At 38.0% G+C, this 20,980-nt stretch overlaps 1 protein-coding gene across 7 annotated transcripts in view; it reads right to left on the bottom strand.

Moving 5' to 3' along the window:
• LOC101889805 (guanine nucleotide exchange factor DBS) overlaps window positions 1-20,980 on the bottom strand; it is a 260,338-nt gene that overhangs the window by 115,990 nt on the left and 123,368 nt on the right. For all 7 annotated transcript variants that reach the window (XM_059120097.1, XM_059120100.1, XM_059120099.1 and 4 more), the window contains exon 11: window positions 18,361-18,528. In XM_059120097.1, the coding sequence (XP_058976080.1) occupies window positions 18,361-18,528 (168 nt within the window). The remainder of the gene's footprint in view (window positions 1-18,360; window positions 18,529-20,980) is intronic.

Here is a 20,980-nt window from a genome sequence, read left to right as displayed (position 1 = left end):
GGGTCCCCTACAAGTAGAACACCTTCTGAATTTCTTTGGGGGTCTTCTACCCATTCACGACCCTCTGGAGATCTTATATACGTAGAATTCCATCTTGACTTGGCTTTCAAGTTCATTTGTATGTAAAATACCCTTTTCTATAGAAAGAAAACTTCCCGAAGCTCTTTTCCAATAATCTGGTAGTTTTCTATAAAAATTCCCATTTCTGTATAGATTTCAGGAAAGGAAATCTTCTATGCATATTACACCCTTGCAGGTTTCTTAAGATAAAAGCACTTCGGATGAAATTTTGCCCACAATTGCCCACAAAACTCAAATGCCAGTGAGGTATTGTCTTATGCTAAAATAAAAAATCTCCAAATACTTTTTTACTTCAATTTATAGATCACGCAAAGGATACTGATAAAAAAATATTCCCCTAACTTACTGACATCTGTGTGGGAAATAAAATATCAGCCCTCAATCAATTGCCATAATAACAACTAAAAACAACAAAATAAATAAAATATCTAAGGTGAAATTATTTATGGAAATTGCTCGCTAACAAAGTCCCCCACATATTTTTTGCGGTAACAAGAGAAAATACACCCGCAGGCAGAAAGAGAGCATTGATTGGTTGGCTGGTGGCGGCGCTATTGTGGCTGTTTTCTTTAGGCCAGCTCACAGATCACAAAATTAAGACATGGCCTTTTTGATTTTCCACAGCAGACAAATTGTTGGCCATAAGGGCCCGTTGAGTGGCTTATTTGACTTTGGCTAGACACTTGGCCACCACCACCAGTACTACTAATGCCAACCATCATCATCATCTGCTCCATTGGCATCTTCATTCCATTTTTGCCGAGACGCATGAAAAATGCTCAAAGTCACATTAAATCAGGTAAAATGTGAATGATGGGAAAATTGCAATTATATGGTTTTGAAACAACAACAAAAACATGGATTTCCACCAGCATAAAAATATTGAAAAAAAATTCAAAAAGCGAATAGAAAAACGAAATGTATTTTTCTGTGAAAATAATCGAAACCAAACAAACCCATCAAAACATTGCAAAAGAAAAACGAAAGTTTGTTTTTTGTTTTTTTTTCGGGGGCTTTTGGCCAATCATCATGAAAATGATGAGCGAGTCAGTCAGTGAATGAGTGAACGAGCGAGCGAGTGACTTGCTAATGTTGTTGCTTTAGCCTCACTACTGTTTGATATTTTTTGTGGATTTATTTATTTTCTATTTAATTTATTATTCAATTGAATTGTTGTTGTTGCATTCGTTTGTCTGGATTAATTTTATTTATTATTGTTTTGAGAGGAGTTTTCAAAACTAGGGGCCGTTGTTGTGCCTCTTCGACATCGCATTGCGCAGTCGTGCGTACCAATATTGCTGCAGGCAGTTTCTTCGACTTCTATTTCTTTGATTGGTTATTGCTTCCAGTGGCGTGTTGTTGTTGTTGCTGCTGTTACTACTTTTGTTAGATTTCCATTTAAAGCGTTAATTTAATGGTGAAAATTTATTAAATGCTTTTAAACATGCAGCTGTTGGTTGCTTGGCGGCCATGTGGAATGGTTCAACTAGTGGGAGGATGATCGCCAAGTCATGGCTCAATGCTAAACCAGGCTGGCTGCCTGCGCTCACGTCCATTGCTAGGCATGTTAACAAATTATACCAACATCGTAATAATACAACAACAACCACAACAACTAATAATTATTTAATTCCGTTTTTTGCCACATTCTACGTGTCGAAGTCTTGGTAAAATTGAATAATATTTGATTTTCAATTTACCAAAAAATAATAAATAAATAAAACCAGGCTGTAAATCGCCAACGGAAAGTTGAGTTTTTTTCTGGTGTTATGGAATGAAAAAAGCCAAGTTCGAAACCATGGGCTTTGTAAATCAGTTGTAAGGAGTATTTTTGATCAAGAAGTTGTTCCTGAATCGGTTTTCTATCAGAGAAAAAATTTAAAAGGCTAATAACTAAGTCTATATCCATTTTCTCGGCGATCTTCTATCTACATATATAAATACACCTCCAAAGATTATTTTAACTACAAAAGACCTCCATGGTCTTCGATCCACTCCGAGAGACCAACAAGTATATTACTTATAAAAAAGCTTCAGACGGTCAGTTGTCTATGCAAAATCTGAGCAATGTCCCCCCGAAGACCTTCCAAAGAACCCCAATATATATATTTTTTTAATATACAGAAAATCTCCATGAGGGGTTCCCTGAAAGCTCTATTACACATAGAAGACTTTCAAGAGATTTTTTATTTATAGAATGCCTAGAGTAGGCAGGAAACCTCTAAATTTTATTATATTTAGCGTCCTTCAAAGCATCTTCTCTAGAAGATATTCTTCTTCGAGAAGGTCTCCTTAGTTTGTCATGAGAATTTAAGAGCCTCCATAGGTCCTTTTTTTCTACCTCCATAAGGTCTCAATAAAATAATACCATTAAAAGCTCTATTATACAGAGAAGATGTTTTGTCAATAGACGACCTCCACAAAGGCCTCTCTCTAAGGAGCACAGCTAGCAAGTACTCCCTTGGGAGAAGACCTCCAGAAGGTCTTAATTGAAAAACTAATTTTTGCTCAAAGGAAAATGTTAGACGGCTTCTTTTTATAGAATACTTCCAGATTCCAGAGATCTAGAGAAGGCATTCTGTCTATAGAGGGTCTAGAAAATGTTCTGTTTATAGAAAACCCGTTTAAGGTCTTCAGTCAATAGAAGACCTTGAGAGGGTATTTTCTCTATAGAAAAAGAAGTAGATCTTCCCTCATTAGAAGGTCTGCAAAAAGCCATCGGCTTTGAAAAGTTCTTCACTCTACGGAATGATCTGAAGGTCGTCTTTCTATAGATGTATTTTTTCAAGAAATACCTCGAAAAGGTATTCAATTGAAAACTTTTTGAAGGTCTTCGGTCCATAGAAGAGCTTCAAAAGGTCTTCGATCTATAGAAGACCTTGTCTAGAGAAGCTTTGAGAAGGTCTCAGGTCTTCAGGAAGGCTTCCTTGAGAAGACATTGAAAAGGTTTTCGCCCTATAGAAGACATTGAGATGGTCTTCCGTCTATAGAAGACCTATAGAAGAGAAGGTCTTCTGTCTCCAGAAGACCATGAGAATGTTTTCTATCTTCAGTAGAGCTTGAGAATGTTTTCTGTCTCTACAAGAGCGTGAGAAGGTCTTTTGTCTCCAAAAGAGCTTGAGAAGGTCTTCGGTCTATAGAAGACCTTGAGAAGGTCTTCTGTCTATAGAAGACCGTGAGAAGGTCTTCTGTCTATGGAAGACCGTGAGAAGGTCTTCTGTCTCCAGAAGATCGTGAGAAGGTCTACTGTCTCCAGAAGAGCGTGAGAAGGTCTTCTGTCTCCAAAAGAACTTGAAGAGGCCTTCTGTCTCCAGAAGATCTTGAGGAGGTCTTCTGTCTCTAGAAGAGCTTGAGGGGGTCTTCTGTCTCTAGAAGACCTTAAGAAGTCTTCTGTCTCCAGAAGAGCTTGAGGAAGTCTTCTGTCTCTAGAAGAACTTGAGGAGGTCTTCTGTCTCTAGCAGAGCTTGAGGAGGTCTTCTGTCTCTAGAAGAGTTTGAGGAGGCCTTCTGTCTCCAGAAGAGTTTGAGAAGATCTTCTTTCTCCAGGAGAGCTTGAGAAGGTCTTCTGTCTCCAGAAGAGCTTGATAAGGTCTTCTGTCTGCAGAAGAGCTTGATAAGGTCTTCTGTCTGCAGAAGAGCTTCACAAGGTGTTCTGTCTATAGAAGACATTTAAAAGGCCTAATATCTTTAGAAGACCTTCAGGAGATCTTGGGAACATGGTCTTCGGTCTATAAAAGACCTTTAGCCTTCTGTCTTCAGGAGACATTGGGAAGATCTTCTGTCTCTGGTATCAGTATCTAGAAGACCTTAAGAAGCTCTTGAGAAGATTGTCTATTAAGATACGAGGTCCTCTGTTTAAAGTATTTAAAAACCGTTATTTTCCTTATAAAAGAACACAAAAAGCCCTTCTGTCTTAGGAAGACCCTGAAAAAGTTTGTTGGCCATGGAAGTCCTTGAGGAAGTCTTCTGTTTACAGAATGTCTTGATTGGGACTTTAAAAAAGAGAAGATGACTTCTGTTTAAAGGAGACCATCAAAATCTTTTTGTCTAAGAAAACTTATACAGTTTTTTTTAGGCAGAAAGTTCTTATGTCTTTAGACGATCTTAAAATGATCTGCTGTCTATCGAAGGCCTACAAAAGATGTTTCTCCAATAAAACCCACTGAAAGTCTTCAGGAAGATGTTCAAAAGGTTTTCTCTGCATAAAACACATCTCCAAAGTGTTTCTTCCTTCCAACAAAGAATCATCTGCGAATAACAGATCTCAAGATGGTCGTCTGCTATTAAACATTTGCAGCAGGTCTTTTATTTGTAGAAGAGTTTAAGAATTCAATTTGCCCACAGAAAGAATGTGATCCATATCAATGCATAACAATATCAATATCGAGCCCTTCCTGAATTTCTTCAAAATTTTTTACCTATAGAAAAACTGCTGATTATCTTTTAGAGGTTTTATTATCTCGAGGAGGTTCTTTCGTGATTTATATAGATCTTCAGATTACTATAGATTACTATAAAAATTATGGTCACATATCAAAAAATTACAACCAACAAAATCAAATTGCCCAAGGAAAACTATAACCCAATTGTCCATCACCTTATCAATCAATATCGTCAACCATTCACTTTTTCATGGGCCGGACTTGCCGGCAACAAAAAATATAATTACAAATTTTCCATTGTTTTCGATTGACCATAATCTAAATTGACTCCATCCCCACCTCAAACAACGAATTGTCTTGGTCATCCGTCATGGTGTGCCAACAACAGAGACTGCGACGATTGATGGCAGCAGCTATGTCACCAAAAACAAACCGATATGCCGGCTTAATTTTAATTTCATTGATGGCGGGAAGAAAGGTGCCAACCCAGTCAGTGTTTGTTCAGGGTAAGTGTGAAAGTTGTATTTGACCAGAGAAAGACGGGCGGATGGATGGAGATTTAAGTCATTGTGGCCGTTGTTGTTGTTGTTTGGCTGTTAAAACGTGCAGCATTTTTACATAAATTGACATTATTATTATTTTTTTATCCATTCTATTGCCATTGAAAACTCAATTTCGTTGTTTGTGTTTAACGCCAAAATTTTCTTAATTAGTAAAAAAAAAAAAAAAATGCTGACAAAGGCTTTGAATTACAAGAAAATGTTTCGTTGCCGAGACATGAGAAACGTAGTGTTGTTGAAAAATTGTGTTGGATTGTTGAAATCGTATACTTTGTTTACTGCTGATATCAGTTCTTGGACGAAATGAATGAGAAGACCAAACTTGGTTTTGTTTTACATGAACGAAGTTGAGAACATAGGCTTGGTTGGGGGAAAACTGGTGAAGCTTCGAAATATTGCCAATTAGCCTACGTTTTCTATATTTAGGAACAGGATTGCCGAACCGGTACTCATATAAAGTAAAAATAGATTTTTGTTTAAAAGAGTAACCTTTATACCTTTAAATCAATAAATCTCGTAATTTCTCTTAATGTGGACTTTTCGCTAACGGGCACTTGCAGGTATCTTATACAGGGTGAGATGAAAAAACTTCAGACTACTGTCATTTCTAAGTCACTAATCCGGCAGCTGTTAAAATTATTCCAGTGACAGCTCATTATATTGTTTACAAGCGTACAAAGGCATTTTGGTCAGAATATTCCAGAAAAAAAGTTATTCGTGGTGGAATTAAGGCGTGATAGTGTGTTTTCTTTATATTTGGCTGGAAAACCACAAGTGGCTATTGTTAGAGCACTCCAGCATTTAAATGTGAATAAATCTTTTGTGTCTCGTACCATCGCTAGTTACCGTGACACTGATAGCATAGCAAGACGTCAAGGAAGTGGACGGAAGAAAAGAGCAACATCAGCAGAAATGGTTCGAAAATTAAAGAAGCGACTTGAACGAAACTCGCGTCGCAGTGGCCGAAAAATGGCTCATGTGCTGAACATATCACAATATTCTGTTCGGCAAATATTGAAAAATGAGCTCGGGGTAAAGTCATTGAAATTCCAAAAAGTACAAGAACTTACACCGCAACAGAAAGAAAATAGACTCAAAAGAGTTAAAGAGTTGCTTCGCTTGGCCGAAAGTGGTGAACTGCCGAACTTGGGTTTCTACGATGAGAAAACATTCGTTGTCTAGCAGTTTGTAAACAAACAAAATGATCGTGTTTACTTGTCAAAGAGGTCAGCTGAAAATGTGAACCTTCGGTTGGCCTCCAGGACTCAAGCGCCGGCCATGGTGATGGTGTGGGTCGCCATAACAGACGATGGTTGCTCTCCGCTCGTATTAATCGACCGTGGCATCAGAATAAATGCCGAATATTATCGCGAAAATGTTCTGAAGGGTGTTTTAAAGCCGTAGGCATGCAAACATTTTTGCCTCAGACCTTGGAGATTCCAACAGGACTCAGCACCATCGCACTCAGCACCCAAGAATGTTTAGAAAATGAGGTTTCTCGCTTCATTTCCAGCGCATAATGGCTACCAAAATCTCCGGATGCCAATCCGTTGGACTATTGTGTCTGGAGTATTTTGGAAAGCAAGGCAATACTTAAGGAAGCGCTTCTCCGGGAATGGGCCAAAATACCGCAGAGCAACATTCGGGCAGCGTGTGACGTTTTCATTGGCCGTTTGAAGGCCATAATTCGTGCCAAAGGTGACCAATTCGAATAAATCTAAACTTATTGTTTGCTTTCATTCAATAAAATTATGAAAAATATAAAAAATTTGGGTTTGACGTTGTTCCAGTTTTTTATCTCACCCTGTACAGGATCAGTTTGGCCGATCCGGTACTCATATAAAATAAATATAAATTTTGTTCATATAAGTAACCGTTATACCTTCAAATCAATAAATATCGTAATTTTTATTAAAGTGGACTTTTCGCTAACGGAAAACGGACACTTGGAGGTATCTTATATTTCTCTAACTTTCCAGTCAAACCATTCCAAATCATTACCAAGCTGTTCGCAAAAGTTCATTAACACGGCTCGAGCTTGCCAGAAATTTCATTACAATTTTGAACAAAAAACCACAAACATTTGCAGCTTTTTTTCATTACAATTGACGGCGTTTCCAACATAAAAACAAGGCGGAGATTTTCATATCATAAATCAATGCAGATGAGCTGGGTAATGTCAACAATGCATTGCATCGTTCGCGCTCTTGGTTTTTTTTTTTGTATTTCAAGGCACGTCTAAATTGAAAGTAAAATTTCAATTTATTTTGCGACAAGCCAAATAAATTCAAAACTATCTCAAGAAACGAAACAAATAAAAAAACAACAATACCAGCAACAAATTCGTCTTGTCATAAATATTCAAAGCAATTGCAAAGAAGAAAGAAAGACCACAAAAAGGCAAAACCCAAAAAACAATGAAGATGACAATCTCCGCATGAAGTGTTTGCGTTGCCTGTTTCAATTTTTAGTGGTTTGGCATTAAACGAAAACTATTTTAAAATAATTTTCGCACTCATTATCATTTTCATTCGGTAGTCATCAAGTTTTATGACAACAATCTTTGGCTTTCCGACTGGCAGTCGTTGGAAATGCGAGACGAAATGCAAAAAAAAAAAAAAACTAATAAACAGCAGCGTTGAATTCATATGCAAGACGCATGGCTGACAACACGTGGGCTAAAAGGTTTTGTGTGTGTGTAAGGTATTCATGGGGACAAATTTTGAAATAATTTTCTACAATTGTATAAGTGGTAGCATGGACTTAGAAAACAATAGGGGGTCAAAAAATATGAGAGACTCATCGACTGCCCTGGACTAGCCCAACTCGTCTATGAGAGAGACTCATAGACTCGTCTATGAAAGAGATCCATAGACTCGTCTATGAAAGAGATCCATAGACTGCCCTGGGCTACCCCAACGCGTCAATGAGAGAGCGCTCGGCCACCAGCTCGTCTATGAGAGACTGGACTAGAGTTATGAAACTCTTCTATGGACCATCAGCTCGTCTATGAGAGACTCATAGACTCCCTGAGCCACTAGCTCGTCTATGATAGACTCATAGACTGCCTGGGCCACCAGCTCGTCTATGAGAGAGACTCATAGACTATCCTGGCCCACCAGCTCGTCTATGAGAGAGACTCATAGACTGCCCTGGCCCACCAGCTCGTCTATGAGAGAGACTCATAGACTGCCCTGGCCCACCAGCTCGTCTATGAGAGAGACTCATAGACTGCCCTGGCCCACCAGCTCGTCTATGAAAGAGACTCATAGACTGCCCTGGCCAACCAGCTCGTCTATGAGAGAGACTCATAGACTGCGCTGGACCACCATCTCGTCTATGAGAGAGACTCATAGACTGCGCTGGGCCACCATCTCGTCTATGAGAAACTCATAGACTGCGCTGGGCTACCAGCTCATCTATGAGAGAGACTCATAGACTGCCCTGGCCAACCAGCTCATGTATGAGAGAGACTCATAGACTGCGCTGGGCCACCAGCTCATCTATGAGAGAGACTCATAGACTGCGCTGGGCCACCAGCTCATCTATGAGAGAGATTCATAGACTGCGCTGGGCCACCAGCTCATCTATGAGAGAGACTCATAGACTGCGCTGGGCCACCAGCTCATCTATGAGAGAGACTCATAGACTGCGCTGGGCCACCAGCTCATCTATGAGAGAGACTCATAGACTGCGCTGGGCCACCAGCTCGTCTATGAGAGGCTCATAGACTCCCTAGGACACCAGCTAGTTTATAAGAGACTCATAGACTCTCCGAGCCACCAGCTAGTCTATGAGACTCTCATAGACTCCCTGGGCCACCAGCTAGTCTATGAGAGACTCACAGACTCCCTAGGCCAAAAAAAATCCCTGGGGCACCAGCTAGTCTATGAGAGACTCATAGACTCCCCAGGCCACCAGCTAGTCTATGAGAGACTCACAGACTCCCTAGGCAAAAAAAAAAACTCCCTGGGCCACCAGCTAGTCTATGAGAGACTCATAGACTCCCTAGGCCACCATAGAGACTCATAGACTCCCTAGACCACCAGCTAGTCTATGAGAGACTCATAGACTACCTAGGCTACCAGCTAGTCTATGAGAGACTCATAGACTCCCTGAGACACCAGGTAGTCTATGAGAGACTCATAGACTACCTAGGCTACCAGCTAGACTCCCTAGGCCACCAGCTAGTCTATGAGAGACTCATAGACTCCCTGGGCCACCAGCTAGTCTACGAGGGACTCTCAAACTGCGCTGGGCCACCAGTTAGTCTATAAGACTCTTATAGACACCCTGGGCCACCAGTTAGTCTATGAGACTCCCATAGACTCCGGTAGTCTATGAGAGACTCATAGACTGCGCTTGGCCACCATCTCGTCTATGAGAGACTCATAGACTGCTCTGGGCCACCATCTCGTCTATGAGAGACTCATAGACTGCTCTGGGCCACCATCTCGTCTACGAGAGACTCATAGACTGCGCTGGGCTAACATCTCGTCTATGAGAGACTCATAGACTCCCTGAGACACCAGGTAGTCTATGAGAGACTCATAGACTCCCTGAGCCACCAGCTAGTCTATGAGAGACTCATAGAGTCCCTGGGCCACTAGCTAGCCTATGAGAGACTCTTAGATTGCGCTGGGCCACCTGCTAGTCTATGAGAGACTCTTAGATTGCGCTGGGCCACCTGCTAGTCTATGAGAGACTCTTAGCTAATTTAGCTAATTTATAGTGGACTCATAGACTCCCTGGAGCACTATCTCGCCTATGATAGATTGATAGACTCTCTGGGCCACTAGCTCGTCTACGGGAGTCATAGATCCCTGGGAAGGAATGGATATTGGGCGCAATATCAGTAAATTTCTAAATATTCAATTCTGAAGACATTTCCTTCGCACAACTTTAACCACGTACTCTATCGGCGAGTCCATGCCACCACGGCTATCTGACCGCCAACATTGGGCAATTACATATCGCTCGTCAGAGATTTTCTTTCTTTTACAATCTTAACAGCTTTCTTTTGTCAAATGCTTTGATCTCGATGAGAAGGGAAAAAACTTACAATTATTTTTATGATCCAAATTTTTTGTGGATATGCTGTTCAAATTGTTTTTTGTTTAACCAACCATGTTTACGTCATACACCGTGAAAAAGTAATATGAATTAAATAAAATTATTCATGTTTTATTTTTCAAAATGACTGTTGTTTTATCTCCTGCCACTACAAATCAGTTTTAAACGATGAATTTATTCCTCTTAATATATCTCACTATTTGTAGGGAAATCCTAACCTTTTAAATTTCATTATCCAAAATTTTCTCCCAGTGTACATTTTTTTGTTTTGTTATTTTTTTCTTTGTTTTCTTTTAATACGATTTATTTGATTTATATGTTACTTCCCCACGGAAATTGTCAATGGCCGCAAGAGAAATTCCCTTCCCTGCTAATGTGTGTCGTCTGCTGTCGCTCTGAACTATAAAACCTCATCTGGCGTCACGTCTGTTGGGGGGAATAGGCCAGAGGAGAAAGAAGAGTTTACATTACAATCATTAAATGTTTTGTCGCGGTACTTGTTTTGTTTCAGTTTTAATGACTTTCTTAGGCTAATTTTTTTTGTCTTCGTTTTCAATTAAACAACCAAGAGATTTATCTTTACAATGTGTAATTTGTATAAACAGATGGTGTACTTGTAAGTCTTGGTCTTGGACAAATAGGTTCCTACTGGTCAGTACATTTCCAGGGATTTTCCGAAAGAAAGGACGTACTATGGAGTACCTTGGAGGGATCCGGTAAACAAAATCCATACTTTAAAGTACTCCTTCTTTAATTAGAAAATGACATTGTGTAAATAGGAGGAACTTCGAACCTCATTTTGGGACTAAAATACCTTCTACTGTTATTATGATATATTTGATAATATTTTGAAAATGTTTATGTGTGCGTGAGGTATCAGACATATATGTACTATAGTACACCGATATATTCCACTCTATCTAATACTAAAAATGAATGTGCAAAGTTTAAAGGAAATCAAACACTTATATGGGGGATGTAGGTACCAGAAGGAAAGGGCTGATAAACTCCATATCAGATCTCTGGTTGAGAGAGAGAGATATGTAGCTATACCTAGTTTGAAAAGAATTGCTGACTTGTTCCTCAAGTTATGACATTTTGCTTGGCAGGTAACATAGGGGGTGGACCGATATCTTTCACCTTCACGCCAGATCTTGTGTGGTAATAAAAAAAATGACATATGTAAAATGTGAAGAGAATCGCTGCATATGCACAGGGTGAGATGAAAAAATTGCAACCAATTTCATACTGGTGTCATTTCTAAGCCACTCGTCCTGTTAAAATTATTATATTGTTTACAAGCGTACAAAAGCATTTTGGTGAAATTTTCCAGAAAAAGGTTATTCGTGATGGAATTCAAGTGTGATAGGTACTATATTCGGTATTGTGTGAAGGGATAGAGATAAAATTCTGAAATTTGATAATTAGGCTACTGATGTCATCTGTGTTTGAGATTTGGCGGTTGTTAGGAAATAAGTCCTATATTTGTACAAAATATTCTTGATAGTACTAAATCTGGTATTGGGTGAAGCGATAGGGCTCGGATCCTAGAATTTGATATGGATGTCACTGTTGGTGCTTGTGTACTATAAGTGTACTTAATGCGTACTATAACTGTACTAAATGGTACTAAATTTGGCAATGGGGAAAAACCTGAAATTTGTTATTAAGGTGGCTGTTGGTACCTAAGGTCGTGATAATGAGACTATTTTGAAAATGTTTCTCTAACTGTACGAAAAGAACTAAAGGTATAGCACTGAAATCCCAAAATTTTAAATGGATGTCACTGTTAGTGTCCGTATTTGAGAAAAGAAGGTGACTTTGGAAATGCATACTATGAACGTACGAAAAGTGCAAAATTCCACAAAATGTGCCTTTGAATGTTGGGATAGAGATGGAAATCTGGAATTTGGTATCGAGGTCACTGTTGATGTATAGGGTAGAGAAAAGAAGGTGGTTTGGACAACTGAACAAAAAGTAATGTAATACATTTGGGATTGGGTTTAAGGATAAAGATAGAATTTTTAAATTTGTGCATATCAATCCGTCTGTCCGTCCATCCGTCTGTCGGTCCATGTATTTTTGTGAACAAAATACAGGTGACATTTATTATCCGATTGAGATGAAATTTTCCAAAGAATATCCGTTTGGCCCAAGGACGAAACGTATAGAAATTGATGAGAATCGGTTCAAATTTAGATATAGTTACCATATATATCTTCCAAATGGCCCATAAAGGTCCAAATGTTCAGAATTTTTGCACAACCGCTCGAATTCAGTCTAGAAGCAAGTCCATCAAATTTGGTGAAAATCGGTTAAGATATAGCTTCTATAGGTGTTCTAAAGCCGTGATAGGCATTCGAATAAGGTTCATAGTTTGTATGATCTACTTTACACAAATTCCCAATATAAACGGTAGCTCTATAAATACGCATAGTGGTGTAGGGTATAATATAGTCGGTCACGCCCTACTTTTGACCTTTCGTAACTGTTTTTATTGTCGTTATCGGAGAAAGTTTTTTATATATTATTGCAATAGAATCACAAATGAGGTGGAGATTTAAAACCACATACAGAACCTCTACACAGCGGAGTTTTTCTACCCTCAGCCATATGGCTACAGAGGGTATATTTCATTTGACACGGTCAAAACGTGCCTAGTCGAAATAACGGTCTTAGACCCAAGGTCTCTTTGGACCAAATCCGTTTCAGAACATTTGGAGTCGACCTAGCGATGTCCGTCCGTTCGTCTGTCTGTCTGTCTGGCTGGTGCGCACTATAACTCTCGAAGGGAATATCCGATTTGGTCCAAACTTGGTACATCGTAATATTTTTGTCAAACTTAGATCGAATTCGGAGATGGGCAATATCGGTCCACTCCTTTTGGTACCTCACACACAAAAGGTCGGAATTTGCAAAAAAAATATTATTTGCAAAGAAAGAGAAAGGATAATCCGATTTTGCTCCAACTTTGCAAATCCTAATATTTGCGTGAGTACTAGGTCAGGTGTGAAAATGGGCAATATCGGTCCACTCCATCAAGTACCTCCCCCACAAATGGTCAAAATTTTGAATAATTACAAATCTCATAAAATGTGATGTAAGAGTCCAATTGTCTTCAAATTTCCCATATCCCAATCATTTTATTAGTTCAAGGTCTGGTGTAAAGATGGAGCTATCGGTCCACTTCTTCTGGTATCTCCCCCACAAATGGTCGAAATTTTTAAAATATATATTTTCTGCACAGAAAGGGAAGCAATAATCTAATTTTTAAGAAAAACTAGTAAAAAGGTATCGGTCGGTTTTGCCGACAGATGTATACCCTCAGCCCTCTTCACCCTCTATGCAGTGGGTTTTGAAAGAATGGGTCAATATTGTTCATTTCGTATCGGACCTAAATAAATAGGGTATAAATATTATTATAGCAGATGGATAAATCAATTGTAAAGAATCGCTGAGTTGTTTCGCAATTTATGACAGATAAAAATATTGAAAATTGTGTCCCTTTGTGGGTGACATACCAGCAGGTGTTCGCAGATTTATAGCATCTTCACAACAGATCTGGTGTTAGCAAAAATGCTTGTATGTGTGAAATTTGAAGAGAGTTGGATCCTTATTTCGGTTTCTTTGAGCGTTATGTTTTTCAATATATATATATTTTTAAAATTTCGACCATTTGTGGGGGAGGTACCAGGAGAAGTGGACCGATATACTCCATCTTTACACCAGACTGTGGGCTAATAAGATGATTGGGATGTGTGAAATTTAAAGACAATCTGACTCTTACATCACATTTTATGAGAGTTGTAATTATTCAAAATGTTGACCATTTGTGGGGGAGGTACTTGAAGGAGTGAACCAATGTTGTCCATTTTTGCACCAGACCTAGCACTGATGCAAATTTTAGGATATGCAAAGTTGGAGCAAAATCGGATCATCGTTTCTCCTTCTGTGCAAAAAATATGTTTTTTTTTTTTTTTAATTTCGACCATTTGTGGGGGAGGTACCAGAAGGAGTGGATATAAATATTGCGATGTCCGTCATTTGAAGACAATCGGACTCTTACATCACATTTTATGAGAGTTGCAACTCTTCAAAATTTTGACCATTTGTGGGGGAAGTACTTGAAGGAGGGAACCGATACTGTCCATTTTTACACCTAACGTAGAACTGATGCAAATATTAGGATTTGCAAAGTTGGAGCAAAATCGGATTATCCTTTCTCTTTTTGTGTAGAAAATATATTTTTTTCAAAATGTCGACCTTTTGTGGGGGAGGTACCAGAAGGAGTACACCGATGTATTCCATCTTAACCCCAGACCTGGGGTTAATATAAATATTTTTATGTATGAAATTTTAAGACAATCGAACTCTTACATAACATTTTATAAGAGTTGTAATTATTCAACATTTTGACCCTTTGTGGGGGAGGTACTTGATGCAGTAGAGGGATATAGTCCATTTTCACACCGGATCTTGCACTGATGCAAATATTAAGATTTGCAAAGTTGGGGCAAAATCAGATTATCGGTTCTCTTTCTGTGCAGTTAATTATTTTGTTTGTTTGTTGGGAGAGGTACTAGAAGAAGTGGATCGATATTGCCCATCTCCGAACTCGATCTAAATTTGACAATAATATTACGATGTACCAAGCTTGGACCAAATCTGATATTCCTTCGAGAGTTATCGTGAGCACCAGACAGACAGACGGACGGACATCGCTAAATCGACTCCAAATGTCCTGAAACGAAAGAGACCTAGGGTCTAAATCGGTTATTTCGATGAGGCACGTTTTGACCCTATCAAATGATATATAGAGGGTATATAGAGGGCTAGCCACATGGCTTAAGTTATAAAAAGGTGGAGATTTAAGACCTCTTACAGAACATATACACAGCGGAGAACTTATATACCTCAGTATTTGTGGAAGATCTGCAGACAGAAAACATTTTTATTGAAGAAAGAACTTCTACACATGAAAGAGCCTTTAAAAACATTTCTCTGGATAATAGACCCGTAGAAGTTTTCCATGGTGTGTTCCATAGTTTGAGGTGACAAAGTCGAATTTTTCATTTTACAAAATACGACCAAACGGCCCAATGATACTAACTCTTACAAAAAAAAAAATATATAAAATTATTAAGAGTCGAAAACCCAACAAAAGTGTACAAAATAGCTTTCAATGCCATAAGAATAACCCCGTGATGTGAAATTCCGACTGCATGGTGTGAAATTTTCACACTCGTAAAATATTAATTTGTCATTTGCACTGAAAAGGGAATTTTCTTTTGCATTTCGTACGCCACTCTAACTCTTTGCCCTGTGAATGGCTTTGGCAAAAACCTCAACCTCAGAGTGATAACCAAATCATGGCCTAAGACACACAATTAAAGCGTGAAAAGTGGCATTGCTAACTTAAGACTTGGCGATGACAAAATATCGCTGGCTTTGAAAACCATGAATGGAAGAAAAAAAACAAACAAAGCCAAAGGGGAATGAATGGAACTGGAATGTTTTTTATGTGTGTGTGTGTGTGTGTGTGTGGTAGCAGCAGCAGACTATAAATAAGGTTTTGTTTTAGATAAGTGTTAGTCTGTCTCATAGTCAACTGGGCTGACAAATGAATGTCGCAGTTAGAAAACAAAAGACGCCTGCGCATCAGCATCCACTTCTTTCTATTCAATTGCAAATTCAAGGCCCAGACACTCTTGATTTCATTGCGCAGAGTTCATCAGTGGGACTTGCTCGCTTTGCCTCTTTTCTGATGTGGAAAACAAATAAAGATTTTCTTGGGCTAAAAGAAATTTCACTTTTTACTATCCAACTCAAATGAAATGGAAAAAATTGAAATTGTTAATCATAGAAATTTAATTTGTGGTAAGAAAGAAAGAAAAAACAATCCCAGCCAACCAACCAAAACAAAGGTTGTCGGGTAGAGGTCCATCAATGTCAGAGTCGCACATATATCTACTCCGCCACAGAAAAGTACAACAAACTGTATTACGATGACGTGTTGTAATCTCGGCAAATCTACATTGACGTATTGTTATTGTTATTATTTTATTTATTTTTTCTGCAAAATTATTCAGCAGAAATATGTAGTTTATTATGTCGTTTTCTTTTTTGTTGCAGCGCTGATGTTGATGACGATGATGAGCATAAAAGTTATGTTTTGAGATAAGAAATTTCTTTGCATGTCAAGAAAACATTTTTAATTGAAATTATTTTCGTATTACCATGCGGCAACAAGTCATTGACCACATTTAGAATATTTGGGTCATTGTTTATGGATTTTATTCACATGCGGATATTTTTTCGACATTTATCATGGACATTATCAAAAGCTGACATTACGACATTGTGGAAATTTTTTAATTCATTCTTCGAAATTATTATAATAAAGAAAAGGTACTTTAACTTTTATGGACAAAAGAGCTCTTAAAGGTCTTCTATAGACCGAAGCGTCTTCAAAGTGTCTTCTACAGATAGAAGAGCCGTTAAATGTCTCCTATGAGCTAAAATCCTTTTTATGAACAAAATACATTTTTGGCCTTTTGCAGATCTTCTGGTCGAAAGACCCTACGACCAGAAGACCCTTTACAGGTCTTCTGTGGCCAGAACTCCCTTTCAGATCTTTTATGAATAAAAGACTCTTCAAAATTCTTCTATTGACAGAAAACGGCTTTAGAGGAATTTTGTGGATGGAAGATGCTTAAGAGGTTTCCTATGGCCAGATGACCCTTTACAGGCCTTTTGCGGTCATAAGATCCTTTTTGGTCTTCTATGGTCAGAATATATACGTCCTTTGTGGTCAGAAGACTAAAGGCCCTCTAAAGGTCTTCTACGGATTGAAGACTCTTTACAGGTCTTCTAGGGACAGAAAGCCCTTTACAGGACTTCTGTGAACAGAAGACCCTTTAGAGGTCTTCTGTGGGCATCAGACCTTCTAGAGGTTTTATATATTATTCTAAGCCTTCTTACATGTCTTCTGTGGTCAGAAGACCTTTCACAGGCCTTCTGTGGTCAGAAGACCCTTTACAGGTTTTCTGTGGTCAGAAGACCCTTGACATGACTTCTGTGGGCAGAAGACCCTTGACATGTCTTCTGTGGTCAGAAGATTCTTTACAGGTCTTCTTTGGCCAGAAAATCTTTTACAGGTCTTCTGACCCTTTACAGGTCTTCTGTGGTCAGAAGACCCTTTACAGATCTTCTGTGGTCAGAAGAGCCTTTACTTGTCTTCTGTGGTCAGAAGAGCCTTTACTGGTCTTCTGTGGTCAGAAGACCCTTTGACATGTCTTCTGTGGTCAGAAGACCCTTGACATGTCTTCTGTGGTCAGAAGACCCTTTACAGGTCTTCTGTGGTCAGAAGACCCTTGACATGTCTTCTGTGGTCAGAAGATTCTTTACAGGTCTTCTTTGGCCAGAAAATCTTTTACAGGTCTTCTGTGGTCAGAAGACCCTTTACAGATCTTCTGTGGTCAGAAGAGCCTTTACTTGTCTTCTGTGGTCAGAAGAGCCTTTACTGGTCTTCTGTGGTCAGTATACCCTCTACACGTCTTCTGTGGCCAGAAAACCTTGTATAGGCCTTCTATGACCAGAAAACCTTTTACAGGCCTTCTGTGACCTGAAAACCTTTTACAGGCCTTCTGTGGCCACAAAACCTTTTACATGCCTTCTATGACCACAAAACCTTTTACTGGCCTTCTGTGGTCAGAAAACCGTTTACTTGTCTTCTGTTATTTGAAAACCTTTTACAGGACTTCTGTGGCCACAAAACCTTTTATAGGCCTTCTGTGATCAGAAGAACCGTTCAATGTCTTCTGTGGTCAGAAGACCCTTTACATCTTTTGTGATCAGGAGACCTTCAATTGTCGATGGAAAATCTCTTAGTTCCGCTGTGGACAGAATACCCTATAATGGTCTTCTATGGACCAAAGACCCCCAAAAGCTCTTTCATGGAGAGAAGACGTTTAACAGGTCTTCTTTCGACAGAAGATTCTATAAAGATCTCCCGTGGAAAGAAGACCATTCAAAAGTTTTCTACGAACAAAAAAAAACTTTAGAGGTCTTTTGGAGAGAGAAGACCATGTCCAACTTTTCTCTGTACAATATAACGTTTGCAGAAGACCCCTAAGGTGTTTTCAAACGCTTTAAACGTCTCCAACTGCAGAAAAAGTCACTTTTATTGATTTCTACGCTAGCCTAGAATATTTTTATCCATAAAACCCCTCAAAATCCGATATAGAAATCATTCTCGAAACTTACCTTATGTTTACGCCTTAACAGATGTGGAGCCCCGCCAGGAGGCTGTAGCGGCACTGCCGGTTCTGGTGTAACAGTCTGGACCGGACGCGGTGGTTTCAATGCTAATTTCTTCAGACTGGCAATACGTTTATCACACATCAATGAGACATCGTCAATTCTTTGGAGAACCTTCAAAAGAAACACAAAAAAGAAGACATAATGGATAAGCTTTGGAGGTCGAAACATATGTGTGTGTGTTGGTTTTTTCTATACAATTTAAAAGGTAACAAAAATAATAAAACAGAATTATAAAAAATAATAAAAATCTGTTTTTTTGTTTGGCATGGCAGAAGAATGAAAACAAAAACAACTTCTTGAGATTCTGGAGAAAGTGTCGTAAAACAAACAGCATTTTTGGGGGATGGGACAATAAGAATTGTCGCCATAGCTCAGCGTTGAGTGTTACATACATACGAACGAACATAAGTGGATTATTGTCGCGGCTGGTTTTAATTGTCTTGTAACTTTCATGGATGGGATGGATGGCCTAGAAGTGGGCTATCAGAACAGAAAATGAAAACATTTCAAAACCTTTAGCAATCATTGTTTGTTATTTTTTCTTTCTAGGAAATTCAATTCAAGTTCTGTTTTTTCTTTCTTTCGATCCACGGCGGACAGAATGTTTTTCATGTCGAAGATGGAGATATGTAGAACAAGTGTAGGTTTTGTTTCCAATGATGACTGCGGCGGAGAAGACATACAGCTGTCTCTGATGGTCTCCGATGAATAGAGGGAGGGCGGCTTAAGATTTATGACAGCCGTTTTTTTGAAAACAATGCTTTGCTTTTATTTATGACTAAGTGTGGCGTTTTGTTTTTGAAACAAATTCGAAAGTATTTGTGGTGGGCCTAGATTTCTGTTTGCAATGAAGAAACACAGATGGATTTGTAAGCAATTAAATTCAATGAGCATCAAAAGATTTCAAAGCAAAGAAGGAACGCATCGTTGGAATATGATTTCCTCGAAAGAACAGTGCAACAAGTCAACAAAACATTTTAATCGAAAGTATCTTATCTAGAAAATGTTTGAAAAAAAAAATCGTATCTTATTTGCCATCGATAGCGGCAATATTTTCTTTAAAAAATATAGATAATGGCAATATTTCTTGTATCGAAAATATCGATAACAGCAATATTTTTTATAACGATAATATCGATAACGACAATATCGATAACGACAATATTTTCTACATCGAAAATAACGATAACGACAATTTTTCCTACATCGAAAATATGGATAACGACAATATTTTCTGTATCGATGACGACAGTATTTTCCATAGAAATCATCGATAACAACTACATTTTCTATAGAAAACATCGAAAACAACTATATTTTCTAAAGAAAGCATCGATAACGACTATATTTTCTATAGAAAGCATCGATAGCGACAAAATTTTCTGCAGAAATGATCGATAACGACAATATTTTCTGTATAAATTATAGATAAGGACAATATTTTTAATAGAAATGATCGATAACGACAATATTTTCTGTAGAAATTATTGATAACGACAATATTTTCTATAAAAATTGTCGATAACGACAATATTTTCTATAGAAATTATCGATAACGACAATATTTTCTATAGAAATTATCGATAACGACAATATTTTCTATAGAAATTATCGATAACGACAATATTTTCTATAGAAATTATCGATAACGACAATATTTTCTATAGAAATTATCGATAATGACAAAGTTTTCTATAGAAAAAGTTCGATAACGACAATATTTTCTATAGAAATTATCGATAACGACAATATTTTCTATAGAAAACATCGATAATGACAAAGTTTTCTATAGAAAAAGTTCGATAACGACTAAGTTTTCTATAGGAAACATGGATAAGGACCAAGTTTTCTATAAAAAATATCGACAATATTTTTTATCGAAATTATTGTTATCGGTAATATTTTCTATGTCCAAATTATTGTTATCGACAATAGTTTCTATAGAAATTATTGTTATCGACAATATTTTCTATAGAAATTATTGTTATCGGCTATGTATTCTACCGAAATTATTGTTATAGACCACATTTTCTATCGAAATTATTGTTATCGACAATATTTTCTACCGAAATTATTGTTATCGACAGTATTTTCTATAGAAAATCCTGTTATCGGCAATATTTTCTACAGAAACCCCTGTTATCGAAAATATTTTCCATCGAAATTATTGTTATCGACCACATTTTCTATCGAAATTATTGTTATCGACGACATTTTCTACCGAAATTATTGTTATCAACAATATTTTCTATTGGAATTATTGTCATCGACAATATTTTCTATAGAAGTTATTGTTATCGACATAATTTTTCATGAAAATTATTGTTATCGATAATATTTATTTTTCTTAGAATATCTTGCCTACAGACCACTGTTTCCTTTAATATATTAAACGCAAGGAACCGAATAGTGCGTGTAATGCCCATTGCACATACAAAGTTGTATGAACCTCCGAAGAAAGCGAACAGAAATGTATAATTGCCTTTGAATGATTTTCATTTGGCTGCCGTTTTGCGCTTAGCATGCAAACGCTACAATTGCAATGATCACTTGCCGAAAAAAA

Source organism: Musca domestica, unplaced genomic scaffold, assembly GCF_030504385.1.
Source record: "Musca domestica strain aabys unplaced genomic scaffold, Musca_domestica.polishedcontigs.V.1.1 16, whole genome shotgun sequence".
In the NCBI taxonomy this organism is placed as follows: Eukaryota; Metazoa; Arthropoda; class Insecta; order Diptera; family Muscidae; genus Musca; species Musca domestica.
Note: the sequence above shows the minus strand (reverse complement) of the source record. Positions and strands in the feature narration are given on the sequence as shown.